At 39.9% G+C, this 26144-nt stretch overlaps 3 protein-coding genes across 4 annotated transcripts in view; 1 reads left to right on the forward strand and 2 right to left on the reverse strand.

The window, feature by feature from the left end:
* NVL (nuclear VCP like) overlaps positions 1 to 369 on the reverse strand; it is a 43341-nt gene extending 42972 nt beyond the window's left edge. Inside the window, exon 1 of one of the 2 annotated variants that reach the window (XM_075413069.1) lies at positions 209 to 369. In XM_075413069.1, the coding sequence (XP_075269184.1) occupies positions 209 to 265 (57 nt within the window). In that variant the 5' untranslated portion in view covers positions 266 to 369. The remainder of the gene's footprint in view (positions 1 to 208) is intronic. The other variant, XM_075413068.1, reaches the window with a different exon arrangement.
* Positions 370 to 385: 16 nt separating this feature from the next.
* CNIH4 (cornichon family member 4) lies at positions 386 to 8792 on the forward strand. The gene is made up of 5 exons (XM_075413071.1): positions 386 to 739; positions 2195 to 2263; positions 3319 to 3431; positions 7870 to 8010; positions 8591 to 8792. Exons 1-5 carry the CDS (start codon positions 671 to 673, stop codon positions 8616 to 8618), a joined length of 420 nt encoding a protein of 139 aa, XP_075269186.1. The 5' UTR covers positions 386 to 670; the 3' UTR covers positions 8619 to 8792.
* Positions 8793 to 12813: 4021 nt separating this feature from the next.
* The window catches only part of WDR26 (WD repeat domain 26), a 32518-nt gene continuing 19187 nt past the window's right edge, over positions 12814 to 26144 (reverse strand). Inside the window, exons 8-14 of the mRNA XM_075413072.1 lie at positions 25422 to 25562; positions 23945 to 24064; positions 23023 to 23168; positions 22417 to 22495; positions 21709 to 21838; positions 18968 to 19153; positions 12814 to 17471 (exon numbers count right to left, since the gene is read on the reverse strand). Of these exons, the coding sequence (XP_075269187.1) occupies positions 17446 to 17471; positions 18968 to 19153; positions 21709 to 21838; positions 22417 to 22495; positions 23023 to 23168; positions 23945 to 24064; positions 25422 to 25562 (828 nt within the window). The 3' untranslated portion in view covers positions 12814 to 17445. The remainder of the gene's footprint in view (positions 17472 to 18967; positions 19154 to 21708; positions 21839 to 22416; positions 22496 to 23022; positions 23169 to 23944; positions 24065 to 25421; positions 25563 to 26144) is intronic.

Below are 26144 nucleotides of genomic sequence, written 5' to 3' on the forward strand. Positions count from 1 at the left end.
AACGAAAGAAAATGAAGGGAAAAAAAAAAGGACCTTTTTAAAGCTGTTTTTTTTAAAGACCTGAGCGACAAGGCCGGGTTTCGGCGCTCGCTGCCGTTCCCCCCCGCACCCGAGCGGGTCGGCTGCCCCAGGCCCCTGCCAGCGAGGGGGGGCCGCGATGCCCCCCCCACCGGCCGTCCCCCGCCCGCCCGCTCACCCAGGCGGGTACCTGCTTAACACGCTGCTTCAGCCGCAGGTCCACGAAGTGCCCCGGTCGGCTGCGCATCGCCGCCCGCCGCTCTGCCCGACCGAGGGCCTTCCCGCGGGCCCGGGCCGGGATTGCGCACAGGCAGCGCCGGGCGCCTCAGCCGCGCAGCCGCAGGGCCCCTTCCGGCTGCCCGCCCACACCGGCAGCCCGGGCGCGCTCCCTCCTCCCTCCTCGGACCCGCCGGGCCGCTCGTTACACGTCAAACCAGGCGCCCCCGCTCCCCCAGTTGGGGCTGCGTGCCACCCCCGGCAGCCCCCGCACGGAGAGCGGGGACCCGCCCCGGCTGCCACCGCCCGCCCTGAGGAGACCCCCCGCGGGGACTCCATTTCCCAGCATGCCGCACGGTGGCGGGGGGTGTCGGTGCGGCCTCGCCCCCGCGGAGGAGGGGGCGTGGCGTACGGCGGCCGAGAGGGCGGCGGCGGGATGGAGTCGGTGGTCTTCATCTTCTCCCTGATTGACTGCTGCGCCCTCATCTTCCTCTCCGTCTACTTCGTATCCTTCTCCTCCAGGGCCGGAGGGTGCCCGGGGTTGGGTTGGGGGCGGGGCCGAGGCGGGCCGGGCCGGGCCGGGCCGGGGCCGCTGAGGCGCCGCTGAGGGAGGGGAGGGCGGACGGGGAGCGGGGCCGGAGCCGCCGGTGGGCTGAGGGCGGCGGGGCGTCAGGGCCTGCGCGGAGAAATGGCGGCTGGCGGGGGGGGTGCCCGGGGCGGCAGTCCCCGGAGCCGGGAGCGGGGGTGTGTGGGGGTGCGTGGAGGCGGGGGGGTGACTCAGTGCCGAAATATGTCTGCGCCTTCGAGAGCTGGAGCTCGGGTGGCCGCGGGCTGCCGCGGGCGTGTGCGGCCGGCGGTGCGGGGAGCGCACCGCGCCTCGGCTGAAGCAGCGCCTGCTTGGCGGTGCGGTAGGGAAAAGGGTGCCGAGGGCCTGTCTCACACCCCCATAAACCACCCGGGCCGAAAAACATACGGCCGGGCGACAGTCTCTTACCTGTGAGGATGCCTGACTCCGTTTTAGATAGCCAGGAGGCTGCGAGTTCCCCGACAAACGGGGTTCCCAGGTTCTCTGTTACAAACTTGCCTGCAGCCTTTGGTGTCTGGTGTTGATAGAGTGTAAAAGCACTGATTTGGCTTTCTTTTCTTATTTTTTCTGATTAAAGGAGAACTGGCTCTCATAAACTTTCAAATCGTGATACTATTTCAGAATCTACCCAGTTCTGACAGAAAAAAAAATACAGAAACACTTGAAAGAAGTTCATCCTGGAGGCATAGGTTATTTATTGAAAAAATTAAGTCTTCACCGTTTTTTTAGGTACAGAAAAAATGTCATACTTTTTCATCTTCTTGGAGAAAAGGAGCATGAGCTTTGCAGGACAGAGCATGATGATGTGCACACATGAATGCTAAGCCTTTTCTGAGAGGGCTTTTCTGTCTGAAATCTTCATATTTCAATTGCTGAAAGTTCCTTCGATAATAAAGTTGCCCTGTTATTTCCTAGCACAGTAAGAATTAATCCCATGTTGCTGTAAATGTAAAAAAAGTAGATCCACTTCTTACAACTGCACTATTTGGCTTTATTATGAGGAGAGTTTAAAAAGCTCATTAACTTTTTCTTCCTTTTAAGTTGTGATTTCAAGTGTTGTAGTAATAATTTTGATACCGAAAATACTAAGTTTGCCTCCCTGGTCGTCTTTAAGTGTTGAACTGAACTTTAGCACGTGTGCAACAGTTGCCATTGGAAAAACATCATAAAATCGCTTGGCCTGATGATAAAATGTGGCCTAACTTTCTACCTAAAGTAGGAATGAGTTGTAGCAAATTGAATGCCTTTGGCATATCAGCTGTAGAACAGGACAGTCTATGCTGAGAGCAGGGTGCTCTCCCCGACTTATTGGATAAAAATAAAGCTTTCTGTATTCTGAGTTACTGTACAATTTTTCCTTATCTTGTATTTCAGATAATTACACTATCAGATTTGGAATGTGACTACATTAATGCTAGATCATGCTGCTCAAAACTCAATAAAGTAAATTATTCTTCTTTACGTTCAATATGATTTAAGAAAACAATCGTTCATCTTAGCATCACAGATAACAGGGTTATAATGTATATTTCAAGAGCCTTAATTGGCAATACTTTGCATGTGTCCTTTATTTCAGTCTGCTTGTCTTTTTTGGATGCCCATCTTTCAGCAAATTGAGTCATGAAAGGCCGTTCGTCTGACGCTTGGTGCTCTGAGAAAGGCTGCTGCTCTGAATTCATGGGACTGAGGCTTAACTCTGCGGAGAGCTCTTGAGTTCTGTGCTTTCGTTTTTGTAGGTGTGCCACACCAAGGATGTCTGCTCATGACTGAACTCTGAGATCTTTATAGCAACTTTCTCTGATGCTCTTGTATAATTTCTAACCTCTGTTGAACCACTAGAGAGTTTTACTGTAATAAGGAAAAGTACCATTTTAACTAAATCTGCTTAAAACTGATTTTATTAAATCAACAAGGCCTTCCGCATGGGTGTTCGCTTTGATTTAAAGATATTTTCTTTCTTAATGCAAGAGAGAATGCTACAGGATACTGTCAAGTCAAAACTATGTTATTGCCAGGGTCTGACCCAATTTAACTATGCCATTTTTCATATCGATCAACTTTCTTATGTGTTCCAAGCCTGAGGGTGTCTGTATGTCCTCTGTGCAGATTTTAATTATCTCCTCTCATTCCTACATCCAGTGTTCTCTGCAGTGATTTCAAATGAGCTTTGTATACTTTTCTTAACTTCCTTTCTTAAGTGCTTGTGTAATGTAGTTGTGTTCGAACAGCTGCTGTGCTTCCCTCTAGAAATTTTTGTAATACTTAGATAAAGTACTTCTGATATAATGTTGTAGGGCCCGATTTCTGGCTTACTGCTATGGAAACTGTCTCAAGGTATTAATTTCCCTACATTGTGCTCTAATTGGATGCTTCTGCCATGAATTTTCTGTCTGAGTTTTACATGATTAGAATCAGGTGATAACTACACATAGATCTCTTTTTCAGAAAGGAATTTACATTTGTGCGTATAATTTTTTCTCTTCTTTCTCTTTTTACAGTGGGTGGTCCCTGAGGTGATTGGGCACGCTGTTGTAACAGTATTAATGCTTATTTCATTGCACTGGTTCATCTTTCTCCTTAATTTGCCAGTAGCAACATGGAATATATATAGGTAAGTGCGAGGAGTTTTGTGTGCCTTCTCCCCCCCCAGTTAGTAATGTAGCTTTAAGTGTAGTATAAAGATAAATAATATGTCACAATGAGATGTTTCAGCTGTGTTCTTGAGCTGCTAACAGTCTTCATGGATCTAACTAACATAAAACTCTCCTCTGCTTGCAATTAAAATTACAAGAAACCAAACAGCATAAAGGGTATGAAGCTTTTGGCCTTTCCGTGCATTCTCTCTGGTGCCCAGGAATCTTGATTTGTGAGTCATTCCCAAGTTCATAGGAAATAATAGCGTGTTAATTGGGATTATGAAGTAGTACTGCAGACACGGTTGTTAATGTTTTTCATGCTGTGCCTACATGCCCGATAGTGATAGCAGCATAGAAGTACTTAGGTCATGGTTGTAAAACCATCGAGCTGTGGTGTTGTGCCCTGCACCCTCCTTTGTTTACTGGCTTGTCTCTCCTCCTCATTTGCATTGTTTTTGGCCCCCCATCTTGTCTCTTTGCATTTGGAAAGGTTTGTAGACTTTCCATCATATGACAACTGTCAGTGTCGCTGGTCTTTGTATGCCGGGCCGTCCACCACTGTGAAATGGTTTACTTGTCAGTAGTGGTTTCCGTGTGGCAGCGCTGGGGCTGCTGGTTCAAAAGTGTTCTTTTTACTTTGTATCACCTGATGTGCAGAGTATTGAACCTTTACAGGCGTTACGCTAATAAAAACTGGGTGTGGATTTGTCGCAAATCACTGTACTGCAGGAAGTCCAGAAGACCAAATGTTTCAGATATAGGTCTGAAAAGTTGGCTGTAATTCTTGATTGCCTGAACCTGCTATGGCTAACTATTTGCAGGGATGGGTTGAGTTGCTGGTAAAATTAAACACGAGGTTTCATAGCTCTCATTAAAAAGAAGTGGAGGATCCCTTTACGGATAACTTTGTTGTTCTGTGGCAAAATAACCATGCATTTATCACCTTTGTTTTCTATAAAACTGCTAGCAAAGCCTTCAAGTGTTTCTAAGCTGGAGTAACATGAGACAGTATAACTTGTATGCTTAATGAGCAAATGTTGCCTAAAATGCACACATACAGGTATAGTTTTGCTTGGCTACTCGTATGCACAACTCTGTTATACACAGTTGCACAAAATGACCAGTATCTCCTCTGGAATCTGCTGGCAAGCACGGAGTTTGCATTTAGAGTTTCATTTAGGTTAGACTATTTCTGCGGCAGACCCTAGAGAAAGAATTTTCTTTTAAGATTTCTTGTACTGGTTAGCTCTTTGCTGCTTCCTTTTGCTTACGTATGTTAACATTTAAAGTAGTCACTTGCTTTCCCTTCTAAACCTGGTCAGAGAGAATTCTAAAAGATACAGTCATTTCTGTTTCTACACTTCAGGCAATAAGCTTTCACTGCTGTTCTGAATTGACAGCTCTCATTTTATATTTGTCGTACATGGGGTAGACGTTCTCAATATATGAAAATCCAGGATTGTTTCCTCGATTTTAGATGTGCAGTGTAGGCAATAAATTAATATGACAATATGATACCTTGCCTGTCCTGCCACAAGAAGTCAAAAGTTAAGCCTGTATTGCTAATCCTGACTTCTTTCTGAGGATCGAGGAGTTTCACACACATCAGTAGCCTGGACTATCCCATCTCTCATGAAGGAGTTAGAGGTCTGCAAAAGCAAGTGTGTTGTTCAGCATTATAAAGGAAATCTGATAATTTGGGATAGAACTTACCTTTGACCCAGTGATCAATGGACAAAAGGTACGGTAGTCAGAAAAATAGCGGAGAGGAGGAAGTGTCAAAAACAGATTAGGTGGGAACAGATGAAGTGTGAACCTGTTCTCATGCGCTGCAAACTTCCAGCATCAGCTGAATGTGCTTGAATTTTCTTCATACATTATAGTATTTCAAGAACCATTTTCTGGAGAAAATGTTGCTGCACATGAATTCAGAAAGGTTTAAGATTATCATTCTACTCCAAGATGAGTACAGAAATCAAAATAGTTGTGTGGAGATTGAAGAAGTCTGTGCTTTGTAGTATATCTAAGTGATAATAGAGAGACAGGTAGGATGATAGTCCCTTGCCCTTACTTTCTTTCCTTCAAAACCTGTTTAATCTTGATGGTACAGTTACAGGCAGTACTGGCTTAATTTACTAATTGTCTCAGTCATTTCAGTGAGACTAGAGAGGTTTTGTGTGAAAGGGACATCAGAAACAAATCCCAGGGAGGATAAATTGGTCAAAACAGCATCGGGGAGACTTTCAAAGTTGCAGCATGTTTATTGTAACATCCTACTGTCCCTTCTTGTTCAGCATACTCAGATGCTAATTTAATTTGGTTTATTTTTTGCTGAATTTTGTAGTGTCTTATACAGTCTCCACTGAGACATAGTTTTGTCTTATATCGTCCTTGTTTTAAAACTAGAAATTGAAGCAGCTCATTTGAAATCTAAACATATTTCATAATAGATTTTTTTAGTTCTTAAATATTTCTAAGACCTGCTACTATGTAAAAAAAGAAAGAATTACAAAGGAAATGTTCAATGTGAGTAGACAAAAATAAAGCAACTCAAAATAAAAGTTGAACACTTCTCTTTCTTCTGTTATAAAGATGTGCTTGAGACTATAGGTCAAAAAATGTGATTCTTGTCATCTCTTTAAGTAGATCATACCCCTCTTAAAACTGAAGGAGTAAAAAAAAAAAAAAAGCTTTTTTTTAAAAAAAAGCAGCTTTAAAATACAGTGAAAATTCTGACCAAGACATCCACATCCCTTACAAAATTGTGTAATATAAATGAAAATGTCCGGTTGCTGTGGCAGCAGCTTCAACTGAATGGAGATAGTGGAGGCACTAATGTGTCTGTTCATTAAAGCTGACAGTTTTCTTGTTCTGTGTGGTTTTGCTGTAGAAATTTTCTGCTGTTTAGAGTACAACAACTGGCTTGAGTTGTGTTTGTCAGCATCTAGCATTGTTGTGTCCACGACTACAGTTCCTTAGATGTATAATTTAAGCTTTACTAGCTTGTGGGCCTCTTGGAAAAACTGCCTCCCAGGTTCTGCAAGCTTTAATTAAGTTGCATCATTTAAGTGTTACCACTCTTCTTAAAAAGGAAAATTAATAAATCCTAGAGATATAAGAAAACTATGCACTCTATTTCTGGGGTAAATTGGTCCAGGAAACTTGTGTTCTTCCTTGAAATGCATTTTATTGGAGTAATTTTCCAGTAAATGGACAATAATTGTGTTATCTTTCAAACTGTAATTATTTCACATGAACTATTTTTAATGGGACATAATTGTCTTTGTTATTAGCCAGATATGCTGCGGTGCTTTTTAATGCCTCTGTGAAAGACAAATATAGTGGTCTTAACTGTTTGAGTTTTTTTGTCTCCTGCTGCTGCTAGAAAACATCCGTGTTTCATGTTCTTTTTCTTCCCCCCCTATTAATGAAATGAATGTTGTAAGAGGTGGAGGAGTGCCTTTTGGAGTACAAGTGGTGCCATTTTTTCCACTATAGAAAGAAAATCAAAAAGTGTTCTGACACCTTGCTTTTGCTCCAGGTGTAAGACCAGGAGTAAAATTCCTGTGTAGAAAAGAGTATTATTCCGGGAAGGTAGAGCCTGTATGACATTTAAGTAGAATAACAATACTGTTCTAGACTGGTCTCAGCTGGAGTGAGAATTTCAGGGGCTTGCATTTGCTCTTTTGAGAAATGCTTGCGGCAAAAGACCATGCCGCTTGTTGAATTTTCACAGGACAAAACCATTTGCATTGCTGGTTTTATTCTTAATTTTGCTTCAATTTCACTTTGTTTCACTCAGCTTTTGTTCTTACATGGGTTTGGACAGCAGTACTGCTTCACTGCTGCCCAGTCTCTCATCCTGTCAGCCTCGGTGTCTCTGCTGAGATAACGCAGGATGGTTGTGACAAATAAACAGATCCTTTGTCTCCTCTTATGCTATCTCATTTTGACTACTGGAGTTTGTGATTATCTACATGGGGTTTTTTTTGCAATCAAATCACTAATTCGTAGCTAAATTAATTCTTTTCCGGTCCCTTTCATCTAATGCATCTTTCCGCTGTGGTTGGACATTTGCTTCATAACACCAAGTAACCACAGACTGCTATTAAAATGAACTGGAATCAGCTGTTACCTGGAAACTCTCCCATTTATACGTGGGAAGCTGGGCTGATGCTTTTAGTACTTCTTGTTCTCTTACTCTTTGTTTGTGGGTTGTAGTGACAGAGATACACGCAATTTCCTGAAACTCAAATAGAATTAAAAAAGAGCTCCCTTATGTTGAATTGTGAAACAGCTCTTTAGATGAAAGTCCCTCTGCGCAAGCTCTCCCCCTCCTGTTCTCCTGACACTCCCTAATGTTTTGGTGACTATACTTCTGTTGTTGTTTTGTGGTTTTTTTTCAACTTTCAGGTACATTATGGTGCCAAGTGGAAACATGGGGGTGTTTGATCCCACAGAGATCCATAACCGGGGGCAACTGAAATCACACATGAAGGAAGCCATGATTAAACTAGGCTTTCATCTGCTCTGTTTCTTCATGTACCTTTACAGGTTAGTTTCAAAAATTGCTCCCAGGCAGTCTGCCAGCTATTTTTATCTCCTCTATTCTGCTAGTAGTGTAACTACTGGTATTTGTAAGTGTTTTATCTTTTTGCATCTAGCTAAGCCTCAGTAATATATTTTGACAGTTATCTCCAGGCTTATTATATGCCTTTATTCTTTCTGATCAGACATTGTTTGGGAAGTCAGACTACTCCTTAATCTCAAACCCACTAGAAGTGCAATGTAAAGAGTTACATGATTTTAGCACATAAAATAATTGGCCAATTTAGAATGGAAATCAACTTGAGGACCAAGTTTATTTTACAAGTTCTGTTTTAGAAAATAAGGTTTATCTGCATAAGTTACAAACAGGTGAGTTCTGTGATGGGGCCACTTACTACAAGATGGAAGAACTACTGTTCTCCTACTGCAGTATTACTTCTGCAGTTCTTGTTTTCATAAGCAAAGCACATAGCATAGTTGCCTTGACTTTCAGAATGAAGTGCAGTTCTCTCATGAAAGCAAGAGCTGTTCCTACTTGCACACGCTTCAGTAATCCACTGGTATCATGTTTTCTGTTTTGTCACAGTATGATTCTGGCTTTGATAAATGATTGAGAAGTTGAAAAAGAACCATTAGCTGCCAAATTGGGTCATCACTCCAGTGACTGGGTGTGGAGCCACAGACACCTTCCGAACATACCTAGATCAGTGTCGTCATGCAGTATATTTTTCCTCTTTGAACAAGAAATATTTTTCTGTATTTTTAACATAAAATATTTTCAAAAGACATTGGATTTGTGTAGCAGTTGTTTTTGTTCCTTTACAATCCAAACTGCTGGAGCTGCTGCTTCTGTAAGGTGAAGTCCTTGCTTACAGAACTGATCACATAAGAATTAAATGGAGAGAAGGGAAACTCATTTCAGCAGCATGGGCTGATACTAGTGGTAGTTCCAGAACAAACTGAAGTGCAGCTCTGATGTCCGCTTCTTACTGAAAAGTGTCAGGATGTGCCTTTGACTGTCAAGCTGTCCTGTTAGAGCCTAGTTTGAAGCAGTGCTTGGAACATGGATTTTGAAGTGGAACAGTAGCGCAGCTTGCATCATTGTGTGGCTTTTCTAGCTAAAAAGCAACAGAATAAAAGTATGCTTTTCTCCCTTTCCACCCCTCCCTCCGACAACCTCTACGAAGTCTTGTGTTTCGATGGATTAAGGTCCCTTTGGTGAAAGTGACAATTGTGTGTAAGTGGAAAACAGATAAATAAGAAACATGATTAATACTTGTTTTTTCCCTTCAACTCCTGTTTCATCATTGGAATACCTCATAGACCTCCATACAAAGTCAACATCATATTGCACCAGGGTTGGAGCTGGCTGCAGAGCAGAGGACTGTCTGCAGTCACTGCTCCATGAACCAGCTGTTTCCATATCTAGTTAGGTGAATCAGGAGTATGTCTAGCTCAGGGAGGTGGTCTGGTAAACCGTAACCCAGTTATCCCAATTCTGATACGACTCTGCTTCAAAGACACCAGCAAAAGTTCTTTTTGTGTAGCTCTTGTATCAGTGATAAGTATATAAACCTGAGTTTGTACCCTCGTTGTCCAATAAGTGTCTCTAAATTTCTTATATGTGCATTGAAACAGTTTTTTTTGAAAAAAACACATGAAGTGAAACACCTTTAAAATACAGTTCTGAAATTAAGTCCTGAAATTTATGAGCTTTTCCTTCTTGAGTACTTGGTTTTTTGGTGTGTGGCTGCCATTAGCAGATTGTTTCCATGGCCAGCTGTGAAAAGACAACACTGAAACTTGATTTCTCTATCTACCTTGTGTTCACTGTTTATTCTAGGAAAAGCCTAGCTTTAAATTTATGATGGATGGAGTCCAAGTTCAGCTGTTGTGAAGATGAAAAACTGCTGAAAATTACACTCATTAAAAAAAATAAGTAGGGAAGTAGCTACCACAGCTGCGTGCCACTGACTACTTGACACCACAGAAATCAAACTACAGAATGTACTGCCTTATAAAGCTAAAACTCAGACAGAATGTTGGTCTAGAAAAAGGAGAGCAAGTAAAACTTTGAGAGAGAGCAAAGTCAGTAACTTTTGTAGCAGCTTACGTGGTAGGCAATTAAGTTATCTTATTTGTATGTGAAAAAAAAAACATACTACACATTTTGGGTTTTATCTACTAGAAGAAAGGGCAGCATTAGTAAGCTGCTCAAGTTAAGTCCTTGCTGTAGTGCTAACAGTAGATAAATTTTACACTGAGAAACAGGATCATTAGTCTGCACATCCACCACTTAAACTATCAGTTTTGTGTCTTACCTCAAAATCATGTCTTTAGAATAAGAGCTTTATTAATTGAAGTGTTCGTAAGGTACATTGCCTTCAATGACTTCTAACAACTAGCACCTCAGAATTACAGTGATGACATTAGATAGGGTAGACCCATTCTCTCATGGAATTAGTAAAATTTGTCACTTGCTAAGAAAAGCTTCTGTTCTTCTCTACTGAGGGAAGTGTTTCTTCAGAGACGGAAGTGGAACAGGAAAGGATAAGGGAAAAGAACAATGTATCTGGGGAAAAAAAAAATGGGGGTAGTGTTATGTCTCAGTTTATGTCCCTGGCCTAAACAGATATTATTGTCGATTCATCCCCACTTCCTTCCTCAAGGATCAATTATTAACCATGATAGACGAACAAAAAAAAAAGTACAGCTATGTTTTCTAAGTAGTGGTTGTCAAATATTAAATAAGCTACACTTTTATATGAATGCAAACTTCCCACCCTACTTTGATATTTATAAATATGCTGTTCGTTCTCATCTAAAAATGTGTTCTAATAGTTACAAAAAACCTCAGTAGCAGGCTCCAGAGACTACAATTCTGCTGAGTAATTACACTGGTAATTCTGAAGCTTTCCTTATAGTACAGGGTCATTTCGTGCCTTAACAGAGATCTTCACAGAGCTCAGCATCAACAATAGGAAAAATGTATTTGTAATTGCTAAAAATGTAGTTCATTAGCTGGAAAGAGGGATCCTACAGTCACCTCTCCTGGAGATCCACAGAAATTTTACAGTAGTAAAAATCAAAACAACCTCCCTACTTTCTGGGTCTCCATCAAGGGAGCACAGGGTAGTTCCAATCCAAGCTTACTATATTATAACTATAGGTTAAGCTATGACAAGAATTCAAGACAATTACAAACTTTAGACTGTCCTAAGATCAGTTCTACATGCAGGTTAACAATCAGCCTGAAATCCTGGTAAGTATAAAGTAAATCTTTATCTTTCTAGTGGCATAGCTTTATTCTAATGCTTTGTCTCAGAAGAGGCTCTCTAGGATTTTGTACAAATGCTAACTGAAGACCATTTTGCCTGTAAGGATATTACGATAATGATGAGATTGGAGGTGGCCACAGAAAAACGTAGGCTATGCTGACGACCATGCAGTTATCAGTACATTAATGTTTCTGCCAAAGATAAGGTGGTTAGAGGCATTAGGTGTGATCTAGCAACCCTCCTGCCAAGTGCTAGCACCCACAGGAGGCAGCATAGAGCAGCACGTGGAAAGGAATGAGGCATCCCTCTTCTGCGTGCAGCTGCATTTAAGCCATAATTATCTATACACTGCTTAAACTGTGAAGGAGGGAATAAAGTTAATACAAAGGTGCTACTAGAGGGAGTAAAGACATTTTCTAATCAATATAGAAGCTCAAAAAATTAAAAAATTGAATGCACTTCAGCAAAAGATTTGAATTTGGAAAAGCTACAGGAAGGAGAGGGTAAATTTTGGCACAGCTTTTTATTTAAAGAGAACATTAGCTAGAACTGAATAAAAATGCCTAAAATACATACAAAACGCAGGACAAAGATGAGGTTCTGTTTTAAGACACAGGGAAGATGGACAAGAACGCAGGGTTAGTTGGAGGGAACAAAGGCAACAGCTGAGAAGCAGCTTCAAGAGCTCTCGGCCACAAAAGCTGCTTAGGTTGACTTCAGACAGAAGTCTGGAGGTCCTTGATCTCCAGTTTAAGAGAAGTCTAAGCAGGAGATGCAAGTACCTTCTTAATATGACCTATCAAAAACCCCCACAAAACCCTCCGATCCCATAAAGCAACCTGTGTGGTATTTTGGCGAGCTCCAGCATCAAGTTACGAAGGCTTTCCTGGAGCCTCGAAGGAGCCAGGCGTTCAGCAAGTTAGGTGAGCACAGGAGGCGACACAGGCAAGTCGACTGCTGAAAGTGCAGTGAAAACAGAAGCGTGGGGTAGATTAGAGCAAAACATCACGAACTGGAAAGCCTGCACCTAACAGAGAGTGAATTCATCTTCAGCTAAGCTGCCACAAATTAATTTTCCTAAGCAGGAAATAAAGTACTACAAACATGGAAGAAGCCTATGATTAATGATCAAGAAATTAACATCCAAGTCAGTCATATAAGTGAAGTTAGGGAAACTAAGAACTATTCATTCCAGTTATTTATTCTGTTTATTGAATTGAAAGAAAGGGAATACAAACATTTCTGTTAAGTGCTGTGCACCAACATGGAAAAAGTGTAATTTTTTTTTTTTAAAAATCCTAATAAAAACAAATCAGAAGTTAATGTAGTTCCAATTGAACATTTTTTAAAGATATGTTTAAAATACTACACATTTATAAAATAAAAAAGTTAAAACGGTGTTCTGTAAATAATTAGTAAAACAAGTGAAAATAAATACGAGACCCAAAGTTCTTATGTTTTTAATGTAATATAGCAAAGAAATTTTTAACTACTTAATATAATCCGAGGAGAGTAACAAAAATCCAGAAAGTTTAAGAACGCAATCCTTTGAAACATTTAATATCAGTCCATAGCAAATAGTCATTACATACCAAAAGCTCTAAGTGTTAACTAGTTCCACCACAACTCCATATAAATCTTGACAATTTAGAAATCTTGAGATCAACAATAAAGTTCTTTTCTTGATCTCTACAGCTTGGTTTGTAAGTACATACATGCTTTGAGGATCCATTTTGTCCCGCAAGTTTTCAAGGAGCCAATAACTTTTTCCATCTGTGCCTAAAAATGTTGAAGATTCAAATCTAGCACATATACCCTAACAATGAAAAATGTTTAAGAAAAAAGATGGGGCACAATGAATTTCAAATTTATAAAAATATACTGATATTAACCAAAACCTTCCGGTCAAAGGACACTTCACATACACACGACTTAAAGTATGCAATAAAACATGACAAGTACCTAGGACATTTGGTTCTCTGTCTGTTCATCGACCACACGCACACGCACATTCATACCAGATGGGAGGAACACTCTCACAGACGCTTTATTGAATCCAGATTATCTGGATTAATTGACAGAAAACTTGTCTACAGTTTATTTCAACAACTAGAGGCAGCTACTGCAGCAGTAGTTCAACACTGCACACTTCAATTAAGTCCACCCTGTTTAAAAAAAAGTGTTAACGATTTTTTTTCTTTCGAAACATCATTAGAAGTAGCAGTGTTCAAAATAAGGTATGGCAGCTGAAAATGGACTCAAGCCAGTATGGAAAAGACAGGAGGAGGTCAAAAAGAGGATTAGCCATTTATGGGATGGGTGTTCTGAGTAGTTGTCTCCACAAAAAAAAAAGTCAGACACAAGTGTATTTTGTAGCTAAAAATATGGACAAACTATTGAAAGTGCATTTTTCCTCCTCCCCCTTGAGTTACAGTAGTTTGTCTCTTGGTCAGTAAATCCTGCTTTTCATGTTCATTCCTCCGTCTCTACCTCCCTCCCCATTTGGGTCTACAACGTCTCCCCTCAAACTAGGGCTAACTGTACGAGTCCTGGTATCCTGCTAAGGAAGCCTTCAAAATTGATTGTGGGTGGGAGCATCACTTAGCAGTGTAAGAGTATACAACTAGACACAAACTCCCAAGAACATACTGAGTTTTATTAAACATTACCTGTTTGAAGCCAAGTTGAGAAGTAACTGGCAAGATCTGGATAGATTTCTAGCTTGCATCTTTGCTCAAATCATAAAACACTTTAGGAAATACAGAGGGAATTTAAAACAGAGGTATCATTTCCCCCCCACCCTCCCCTCTAAACCAAGGGCAGATCTAGCATTTTCCGCTTTGTGCTCCGTTGTGCCTTTGAAAATTACTTACCTGCACAGCTGAAGAACATTCAGATAATAAAAAGCTTCAGCATTTTTTTTTTTTTTAAAGATCTGCCTTGACAATAACCTGAGGCTACTGCAAGTATTTTAAGCCAACAGCTGACCAGAGAAAGTTACAAAAGGAGTACACACTTACAGTATTTGCCTCTCTAAAACGATAGGTCTGTTGACTAGAAATACAGGTATTTATTGTGGGTGTGTACTTGTTCCAGCCTTAGGCTCCAGCCTATAAACATTTTTAAGCACATGGAAATGAACATGTTGCAAATGAGCAAACACATTTAGTTCCCCCCCCATAGTCTCATTTTATAGTCTGTGCACAAAAAGTATTGGTACTTTTCAATTCACATATTGTGAATACATGACACGTTAGAAATAGTTCAGGTTCCTCTTTAATCTACAGGTTGGAATGGTAATCGTTACCACTGGATCTGTAATGTCAGTTCACTGGGGGACCAAGTAGTGTGGCGAAATGAAGACTCCTTTCACCCTTCTCTCGTCTTTGCCCATCACCCGTGAGCAGCAGACAGCCACGCGATACGCTGTCACTGAGACGCTCTGGAAGCGGTGCCATCTATACAGAGCTTTCCTTTACACTGCGTAGTTGCAGCACGAAACTAAAAGTGGAGATATTGGAACATGCGCTTCTCCCCAGCTTTTTCTCTAAACACCTGAAGTGTATTTTAGAGGTACAAACCAAGTCCAGAAGAGAAACCCCAGAATGGAGAGGCAGTATTTTGGCAAATGTACTAAGTTTAAATTTCTACAGTGCATGGCAGTGGACAGAGGCATCGGCCCATACACACCTACATGCAGCTTGTTCCAGGGAAGGAGTCTCACTTTGTTCAGATGTGGCCACCACATGAAAGATGCCTGTTGAAGTGCATATGAGACTTTAAATCTAAACTTGAGATTTGATCCAGCCTTCACCACCTGCCTGAAGTTCCCACTGAAGTCCCATGAGTATGAGGTAAGCAAGCAGTGCCAGACCATTGTATGAGACATCAAAACTAGGATTATTCTCCTTACTCTCCATAAATAGTATTTTGTCCGAAAATGTAAGTTCCAGAGTAAGACAATACTAGGGTAACTTCCAAAGATTCCTATACTGGCACTGTTTTTTAATTATACCATGTTTTAAACATATAAAAAGCTGTTTAAAATTTAAGTATTGAATTTTTATTTAAAACCCAAAGGTTTAGTTACTCAAGTTTGACCCTAGGAAGTTGTCCGTTTCCCTGCAACATTGATGCCACAGGAACATGACTGACTAATCTTACGCTATCTGAACCAGGAAGAGAAACCAACAGCTTCCTCTAAAACTAGCTAATGGAAGAAGGAACTGATTTGTAGTCGTAAGTTTACACACATATCTCCAGTACTGTGGAACAGGAATTCCTATCAAAGAAATTCACCTTAAAATTAAGACAAATGTACTAGATTGAAGATAAGAACATTAACTTCCTGCTTCATTTTGGAGGTGCTAAGAGAGGAGTACGTCAGATTTGGGGCTAGTCTCAACCAAAGTATCAGATTCTTAAATCACATTTAAGTTAACACACAAGGCAAGAAAAATAAAACCCACCAACTGATGGCTGGAATCTCAAAAAAAAAAAAAATCTAACCTGCTAAACTTCACTTTGTTTTTCTGCGAAAGAAAAGAAGGGACTGTTTACATTCAACACCACATTCCTGTTCATCAAAGTGGCTACACTTCTCTTCCTAGGAACTCCAGCAAACCTTCCCCCATCCTTCTTCCACACATGACTAATAAGGACACTAGATTATTATCCCATTAAAGGATGAAGTCCACACTAATGTTCACATCAGTTCTTGGTGGCGTGCCTTTCCCTGCTCCCTTGTTACTTTACAGCAGCACCAACACTACCTTTCCACCCAAGGTGGCAAAAAGGAATCCAGTGGCATCCCATAATGAATTTGTGTGTAGTGCAGAAGCACAGAGATGCCAGGCCATCTATGTCAAAAAGAATAAATACTTAAATTATAAATGTCTTTCTCTTTCCTTAACATGGGGTATTAGTGGAACTATTCCTAGATGTGTCAAGACGTTCACAGCACCAGCTTGCAACAAGGTCTTGGAGAGGCAATTAAATCTGCAGACTTAAAAGTATCTTCTCAAAATCTGTACATCTTTATCAAAGAAAGATTTCCATCGTAATATAAGTCTTTAATTACCATCTGTACATTAATTACTTTTACAAAATGTTGACTTTGTGAAGAGAGGATTCAGTACATTCTTCCCTTGAGGTGTAGTCTACCTTTCACCAGCATTGTTGCATATATTTATGTGATTAAAAAAAAAAACCAAAAAGACCTTGTCTTGTTTAAACTCTTAGTCTGGGGGTGCACTCCAAATGTTTTAGGTTTGTTTTTTTTTTTCCTAAATATCTGTAAAGACAGACAGTGAGTTTCTCCTTCTAAAACAAGCTTCACTGCCTACGTAAAGCTTCCAGCCACTGCTTCCGATTGGGTCTCAAGACTCTCTGGAAAAGCATCAGTGATACCGTGTTTCAAGACACTTCTTGCATTATTTTAATTCCAAATGTATACAAATGAAGTCATTTTAATCCTATAAATAATTTATTTTAAAAAAATTGTGCTGTTAACCCCTTTGCAGGGCAACGAGCTATGTGAAAAGTACAAAACTTTTTGTCAAATGTGATACTGAGAGTGCTTTTGACATAGTTCATTGGTTTATCATCTCAATTTATATATACTGCGCAACGGGCAAGGCTAGAATCCATGAACCAAGCTGCAAAGATCTCAAGCTAAGTAAGGCGGAGAGAGACTTGAGAAACAAGAGAAGGAAATACTTTCCTATCCAATGTATACTCTTCAGACTAAAGCACTCTTTCTATCAAGCCTTCTAAACTGTTAAATAAAGTGTTCCAAACAAGCATTTAAACTTCATTACACAGAAGAGCAACAAGAACAGTAGCCTGCCAGACAAAAAGGCAGGAGGGAAAAATATATATACTGAGTTCAATGGTTAGCCTGAATGTAGCACAGTTCTTCACAACCGATGGGGGGGTAATTTCAACACGGTGTCCAACAACGTTCTAACGACGTGCTTCATCTCGACTGGTTACTATGAAGCAAGGTGGTAAATGTTTGGCCCCAACCGGGCTTCAGAAATGGTTCTTTTTCATGACGAGCATGTCTGTCCAGCTATCAATCATGTTTGTTTGCACCAAATCCCAAGCCATTTAAAATACGACTAATTAAGTTAAACTGAAGTCGTCTGCTCCAAATTCACCATCAACTATCCATGCTACTGCATTCCTCTGAGCAAAAACAAAAACATAAGAGAAAGAAATCACACCCTGAAGATCTTGTAAATAGTTCAGATTTCCATTATAAGGTTATTAATACAGTGTATTTACAGAAGTTTTACTGAACATGCATTAGTTAATGGATCTTATACTGTAACTGAATACCATGCTAAAAATGACTTATTTTAGATATTATTATTCATATTAATTTAGGGATTAAGTTAGCATGTTAGGTGTTGGTTCACAAAACGCGCCTCTTCGAAAAAGACATAACACACATTTGCATTCCAGTTCCAGGGGGACTGTGCCAATTACAAAGCTGTCTGTCATCTATTTAAGATTCCTAAGCTGTTACATATTATTCCGTGCACCTACACCTCTTGTGGAAGCACTGCTGTGAGAAATCCAGTCTCTATTTTTTGATTTTTATGGCATTTACTAGCTCATTTTCTGGAGATACTAAGAAAGAGTGAGCAAGCAGCTAATTGGAGAAAACAAACAAACAAAACCACGAGCAAAAACCAACTGGAGGATAGGCTCCGAATCCTTCTGGGTGCATTCAAGGTGTTACAAGCCGGAGATTGGCCAGGCTGGTCCACCTAGTCCAATACCAGACGCAGATGCGTCAGAAAGCACAGGAGCAGGAAGAGGAGGTAATTCTTCCTCCTAATATCCTTCCCACTTCCAGCCATTTTCACCTAAGGGACATTCTGAACTAGAGGTGTTTACTTATCGAGTAGCACTCATTTGATTTCTCTTCGATTACTTTGTCTGGGTTCCCCTGAACTCACGTCCACACCTAGTACCCACCAGGTCCCGTGGCAATGGGATATACTGTATTTAATTTTAATGTTTACTGTAAATGTTTACCACAAGGTTGGACGTGTAATGATAGAAGCCTATAAACCGCAGAACAACCTGTCAGCAGTCATCTCGTTAACAACTCTAGGGAGAGGTAAGAAGGGTTGGGAACATTGCATTGTGTCTCTCTCCTGGACACAGACTATTGCTGATAGCTAGATTTTACAGGGGGAATCTTCTCTCTCCAGACTTTGGAGATTCCTTTTGTAAGCACTGCAACACCATTATTCAATTTGCAGTGTGGTCAGAATGCATTATTTAAATTTTAGTAACACAGTTCGTTATTAAACCTCAAGCACTGGAGGGAAGATTTTTAAGAAGTCTACATACATAAGTTAATAAAATCCTGAGGTCTTGGGGACACCACAGTTAGCTATAGGCCCATGTCAGAAATTTGAGTATCATTTTGGAAATACCAGTTGTTTCCTTTTTATTCCACAAACATAAATAGCTTTTACTGAAAAAGAAGTTACTGTTTTCTTGTGTATGGCTGTTGATTTTTATCAAAGTAAGGATTCTAAGACAATAGTTAAAAGCATTTTTCTACCCTGTTTAAGGTAAAGAAAATCCACCAAACCAACTGCCTTTGATGTAAACTTTTAGTGATTAGAAAACAGACACACACACACACACACTCTGGTTTTTACCTTCAATATCCTGGCTGTCTACAAAAGGCGCTGGTCCCCATATTCTAACAGTGCCGTCATCAGAGGCGCTGGCCATCATGGATGGAATCTGCGGGTTCCAGCTCACACAATTAACAGTACGCGTGTGCCCTGTCAGCTCCGCAATTGGCAGCTCACTACGCTTGTGCCAAATATATACTTTGTGATCTAAATAAAATATGCATGTAAAAAATGTAATGAGAAGCACTGTTCTGCACAGACCACTGTCATCTCAAATAGCACTTACACACAAGCAACTAAAAAACCCACTAGTGTTGTGAAATCCATGTCTGCTGAATGCGCAACAGCACCCACAAAATTTTTCTTCTAAAAGCAATCAAAAGAATATGCGTAAAGCTCTTCCACCAAGAGGCACGTTCCCTTTTAAGATGTGCAAGCCTACTACGCTTGGTATTTGACAAAAAACATTTGACTGCAGTGCTGATAAGCAAATACATGGCTAGAGAGAAACCAAGCTACTCAAAGCTATGGAGCTGTAATGTTATTCAAAAGGAAGTCTTGTAGATTATTTTTCTTTCTTAAAGAATCATATTTACAGATTAGTACACACATTATGAAGTCATGAGTACTAAGGCAGAATATTTACAGCCACCACCTGTTGAGGAGTACTAGGTAAGATCACAGCTCTATAGTTTATGAAATACATCTTGATACTGAAGACCTAAAACATTCCAGTGAAAGTGCAAACAGAGCAAACGAGGGAGAGCAAAGCTTAAATGTCTCAAACTGTGAGCTGTTACTGTCTTTGACAACAATTAATTCTGCTGTGATATTTTAAGATATGAATTTGCACATATTGAAGTAGATGCAATAAAAAACCCCACAGGTCTTGTTTTGTGATAGGAAGCTTTTAATTACTTGTAGCAACACGCTAGAAACAGAATAGTGAACTATTTGGACACTCCACTGCAATTTTGAAAGAAGTGTCACTGCTTTATAACCAACCATACTTAAGGATAAGTGACTAAAGGTGTTTTCAAAAGCCTCGTATTTAGGTCTAGAATATAAAATTAAAGTATTTTAGTCTATTTGGAAAGTTTCAATGTATATGTCATTCTGAAGGCTTAGTAAACAAACCAATCTTCCTCTCTTCCTCCTGCAACAAACTTGCTCTGACCTACCTGCTCGAATAGCATCATGGAACCATGAAGTAACTCAATTGTCTTCTGCTGAATCAGCTCATTTGAGTGCAACACCTTTATCTGTACTTGCATTGATGTGAATAGTCTGGTTGTGTTTACATTCCACTTACAATTTAAAGAGACTACATATCCACACTATTCATCAAACAACACAATTCACTCTGTGGACACACTGGACACACAAGCCTCTGCTGTCTGGGACAATCAAAGCCTAAACACAAACTAGTATTTTGGTGCTTGTCAGAAGTCTTTATTTTGTTTTGGAAAAAACAAGTTAGCTAGATTAAGGCAGCAGTCAATTTGCCTCTCGGAAAGAGACCTCCATTTTCTTCCTAGAAAAAAGCCTACCTAGCTGACAACACACCTTAAGAGGTTATGACAATCAATCTATTACTTTTTTTTTTTAAAGGCTATGAAATGTGATCTGTTATTTTTGTTTGCTTGTTTTTTTAAGACACAGACTTTCTCAGTAGCCACCTCGGCAATAATTCAGTGCAAACAGGCAACAGCTTCAGACAGTCCAAATACAAATAGGATGCCATCAGTTTCAAGTACTGCTCGGTAGTTTTTATCAATGAGGATTAAAGAATAAATAAGGGGGGGGGGGGGGGGGAAGACTGATGCACTGTAGTATCTACACATGCACATCAGTATGGCTTAACACAAATCCTGAACGTTCGGGTACTTGGGTCCCAAACTAAGAACCTTGTTCAACCAGGAAAAGGTTCACACTGGATTGGAGGTGCCGTCCTTCAGTCATTATATTCCACTGGCTCTGGTCAGAGGGTGAAATCTGGTTTTAATTTAGATATATTTGGTATTTTCCAGAAAAAAAGCCATGTCCTGGCCAACCTTATTTCCTAACAGCTATGAGTTATATAGTAGTAACAGTGATTGCTTACATATTCCAAGTGGAATTCTTAGCCCTGCATAGCTTTGAATCTTATGTGACCTCCATAGGAGGTGACGGCACTACATTAGTGACAGAACTGAACCAATTCAAGGTATAAACCAATAACTAATTTCTATTCTTGCCACAGACAGTTGAATAAAAACATACCACAAAGCCTCTGATCACCAAGAAACCCTACCGGACTGTGTCAACAACTGCTTAATTTGAGACTACTCCTTCATAATTAAGCTGACAACTCTACTGAAATTAAAATAACCTCACCACACCTGTATCTTCAGCAGCCAAATAAAGCTGTTACTCCCCAGAAATATTTTTGATTCAAACCATAAGCCTAAGTATCATACTACAAAAAGAAAAAGCCTCAAGAATACCCACCCACTTCTAATTAAGACTGTGCATACTTTTGCTTTAGAGGAGCAACAAAAAAAGATTCATTAATGCTTTCTACTACTACCATCCTCTCAAAACATGCTTTCTGCTAGCACACTATTTTTTGAAGAAGTATGCCTCAATCTCAGTGCTCCTCAAACTTCCTTAATGAACCAGTTGCTTGCTTTTACAGATGACAGCTGCTAACATCATTATAGGAGTAAGGTGTAGGAACGATAGAGTGTTCCAGTTTTCTGCACAAACAGGAATGATGTTACCTTCGCTGCCACTTGCGATGAAATCTTCATTATGACCTCCAAAACACGAGTGAATTGTGTAAAATCCTTGCGTAACACCTTGATACTTTCTCACTAAAACTCTGTCTTGTAAGTCCCATAAGTGAACTCCCTGGGAATAAGTAGTATAAAGAATGTTATTTTATTATTAAACGTTATTCATTGCATTCTTTTGAAACACTAAAAGAAAAACGAAACATGATGAAAGTACATTTCTTCAGCCAACTTCAGTACTGTTAGTCGATCAAGAGAGTAAAGATATACCAAATTACTAGATTAAACTTCCAGTTTGTGGTCCCTTCCATTCTGAAAGCTCCTGTTCTTACCTAAGGCTCCAGGAGTAGGAATAAATAAAATCTAATTCTCACACCCCCAGACATGTCAATCTGCCACAATTCTTGCTGTACCTGGCTTCTGAATGCAACAGCCAGATATTAACATTTAATAGTACCTAATTCTTAGTATGAAACTCCTGACTATAAATCAGTCAAAAAAATAAATCAGTCTCAAGAATAAGACTGCCTTATTGTCAGACAATGCCATGCTATATTTATGAGTATTCAAGACCTCCATATTACATTAAATGCAACTGGTTAATATCAAACATTCCAATTTGCATCAAAATATTTAAAAACAGGTAACAGTTCCAAGTAGATTTATTTGCATTTCCATTTATCAGCACCAACTCACCTGAGTTGCTACATTTAACAAAGCTAAACGGCCATTTTTTGAAATAGTAAACGACATGATAGGGTGATCTTCTTGTACTCTGAAATGATAAAACACATCAGTGTTAAGAGTACACTTCACCAAACAGCGATGCAAAACCAAGACAACATTGCAGAGACAGGACATGCCTTTTATCAGGGAAAAACAGTTCTGAATTTGAAATTAGGTACGTGTCTATGTCAGTACAAGCCAGGTTTGCAATAGTTTGCTTATAGTTATGACAAATCCCAGTACCAAAAGGGACTTCAGACCTCAAATCCAACTTCTAACTTCGAGGCAGTGTCTACTAAAACATGCCAGGAATTGAGAAAACAACTCTTGATGACAGAAATGTCAAAACATCCACAAGAAACCTACCCCAGTGCTTAAGAAGTTATTTCTAATACTTGATCTAATGCTTCTTACTGCAACTGGAACTCACTAATTCTTTCCCCATGTTATTCTCCTCTTCTTTTAATACTGAGAGTATTTTAATAACTTATTTCCCATCCTGCCCCACAAACCCTTCCTCAATCTTCTTCTGACTGTAAGAAGCAGGAATACAAAACCAAAGAAAGAGGTAGTTACATGTTCCTGTCTGTAAGATCCTCAAAGTTATAACCCCGAATTCGCTGGTGTGTGTCCGACGCTAGAACAGTTTTCCCGTCACTCAAGCACCAAAGGCATTGTACTCTCACCCCTTCCCAGGAGTCAAGGAGATTACCATCTAAATCCTAATCAGACAAAAAAGAAAAAATTGAACTGTTAGTCTCAGATTTTTGAGGAGTCGACACACAAGTATCTTTTTCACCTTCTGTTCAGACAATTGCTACGGAAAGCAATCTTACCCTGTAAAAGAGTGGACTTGATGAATTAGGACTTGGTTGTCATAACTGAGGGCTTTTGTAAGTATCCGTCCTGGAGAGCTCAGAATCCCTTTCTTCACTTACTGTCTTGTGTGTGATATGTGCAATCTACGTCACGGAGCTAACCTTTGCAGTAAGTGAAGTTTGCATCCTGCACTATTATTCTGGGCACCAATTCAGATGACAAATAATCAAAAGAGTATGGGTGAGACTGTGGACCACCATGCAAAGTCAACACTAGTCAAGCAGTGAGGGTTTAAAATTTCTGTTTACACTAAGCAAAGACAGCATGCAAAAAACTAAGAGAGACATACTCAAAATTCTGTGGAATAAACAACATCTGTGGACAAAGGCACTACTTTTTATTAGTGTATTTTCTAGAGCAGCTAAGAAAAAAATTCCCAGCCCACAAATCCTCCTTTAGGCAGAAAAAAGATGCTGGAACCCTTTTAACTGCTACATACAGAAATGCTGCTGAAATACTAGCATTAATGCATTGCCTCTTTGAATTACAAAGGATCAGAAGTTTTTTTTTAGTGTACACACATGCAAAAACTGAAAAAAACCCACGAACCTCAGATACGACTGTGACAAAACTTTCATTTCTTGCTTTGTTTTCAATGGGACAGATACAGAGAACTTACACACTGATAGAACTGTCCACGCTGACCTCCCGTTACAAAACGCTTCCCATCAGGATTCCAGGCCACACTTGTTAAACTGTCTTCATGAGATTGGCTCATCTTTGTCCTCAGCTCCCCAGTCTGGAAAATAAACAAAGGCAACAAGGCCTTATACCAGAACCCTTTCCCCAAAAGGCATTGATAATTTTATCTGACATGCACAGCATTTGGAAGTGCATATATTTCAACACGTTCATTAAAAAAGCAACACAAACCTATGAACAACGCAATAAAAAGGCAGAACTACTTTAACATCTCCAGTGACCCTGGTCTTGATTTGGGACAATTTTTTCTGTCCCTCAAATCAGGAGGGATGGACTAGTCAGTGTGTCACACAATTGGATGATTACGATGAGAGATGGGAATTAAAAGAAGTTGGAAGAACACAGAACAGAGAGAAGAAATATGAAATGAAAGAAAAAAAAAAACCCCAAACATGGAAACCAAGGAGGCACGAGGAGACTAAAATAAAACAGAAACGACAAAATACTTTTTAGTAAGAAGTTGGGAGTATTAGAGTATTTAGAACATTTTCCTGAGCTGGAGATCTTCATGCCAAAATTTAGTTTTCATCCTTAGCTTATAATGCTACTGTTTCACAAGACAGAATGCCAACGAGTGGCTTATCGTTGTCAGAACAGTACGGGCTTCTCTATTCCCTTGTGCCAGCTCTAGTGCTCTTCACTGAGCCAATTTAGTCAATTAAACAAAAGAACAGTATTCCAAGGGTGAAAAAAGTGAACATTTTTGTTTTAAGAAACTAAATTAGTACAGAGTCCAAGGCAGCACAAAAAAGACTATATAGCCCGCAACTGAGGCAGAGGAAGCTTGGATAACAACTCAAGTGCTCATAAAAATCAACAGCAGAAAAGGACTTTCAATTTCATGTAGGAAATGGCAAAATGCCCTAGTGTCTGACTGAAAGATGAAGTTCTGAAATAATAAATTTAAGCCTCTGTGAATCTTCCACCAACATCACTAGGAAGATTACATAAAGTAAAAATCACTTATATCTTACTTTTGCTACTTGTTAAAATATTCAATGAGCAATTGCTCCCCTTAGACAATAATTCTGCACTGTCTCTTGATTAATTTACTGTTCTCTATAAGACCTCTCTAAGTTCCTGTGGATTTATGCCATCCCTTCTTAGAAATTATCAGCAACCAGATACACTAGAATTGCTGCACAGCCCCAGGCACTTACATTTCAACTCTGTACTCAGTCTGTACAGAGCTAAGACTAGAGTTTGTAAGCTGCCATAGTCTTTTTTTTCAGATTGAGGGGGGGCAGGGAGATCAGCGTCTCCACTTACATTCACACCTTTGGACAACAAGTGTGTGGAAATGACTTCTTTCATGCTTAAGATATCTAGATATTGGAAGAAAAGTAGTAAGATGACCACACAGTTTTATTTTTCACTCTTAAGTCACCACTTACTTGTACATTCCAGAGCCAAAGCTCAGAACAATCATCTGGGCCACAGGCAACAAGATAGTTGTCATCTGGACTCCAAGCAATATAAGAGACACCATATGCATGACCTTCTAACGTCTTAAGTAGTTTTAGCTGGTGAGTGTCCTGAAATGAGAGATTGTTGAGACAATGCAAATGAACTCCTACTAGATTTCACATACACAGCCTACCCAAGTACAGCATGGCAAGTTTGCTTCTTGCAACTTGGCACCTGCATTTTACAAGACGTATGAATAGGTTCTTACTGGAAACAGAGTTGTTAGTTTGCAGAGTAGGACCATAAAATGAAAGCTTCTACGTTTCAACATGCAAAACAAGAACACTTGCAGGTGATTTTGTTCTAATCTTCCGTGATTCTGAATGTGGAACTCAAAATAGTGTTGCATACAGAGTTGCATGTTACATTAGACTTGTTTTAGTATAGAAGATTTCTTTAGTGTCAAGTCTCTCTACCTCTACTGGAATATACAAGTACTATTACCCATATTTTACACAATTAAGCTACTTTCTTAAAAGTAAAGACATGCTGGAAGCCTGCTATAGTTAAACAGAGAACCAAAACCTTCGTGCACGCCAACAGGGAAAACCTCCAAGTGCCAATGTTTTTATGAACTTGAGCGTATCTTGTGTGCTGCTCGAGAAAGAAGTTCTAGAGAAAGATATTTTTAAAAGCTTCCTTGAGAGGTG

Source organism: Opisthocomus hoazin, chromosome 2, assembly GCF_030867145.1.
Source record: "Opisthocomus hoazin isolate bOpiHoa1 chromosome 2, bOpiHoa1.hap1, whole genome shotgun sequence".
NCBI classification, from domain to species: Eukaryota; Metazoa; Chordata; class Aves; order Opisthocomiformes; family Opisthocomidae; genus Opisthocomus; species Opisthocomus hoazin.

Bases quoted from the DNA above. Each gene is read 5' to 3' on its own strand.
- CNIH4 (XM_075413071.1), top strand. From the start codon at position 671: ATGGAGTCGGTGGTCTTCATCTTCTCCCTGATTGACTGCTGCGCCCTC. The intron at 2,264-3,318 runs GTAAATTATTCT...CTCTTTTTACAG, and splicing joins GCTGCTCAAAACTCAATAAA to TGGGTGGTCCCTGAGGTGAT. The intron at 3,432-7,869 runs GTAAGTGCGAGG...TTCAACTTTCAG, and splicing joins GCAACATGGAATATATATAG to GTACATTATGGTGCCAAGTG.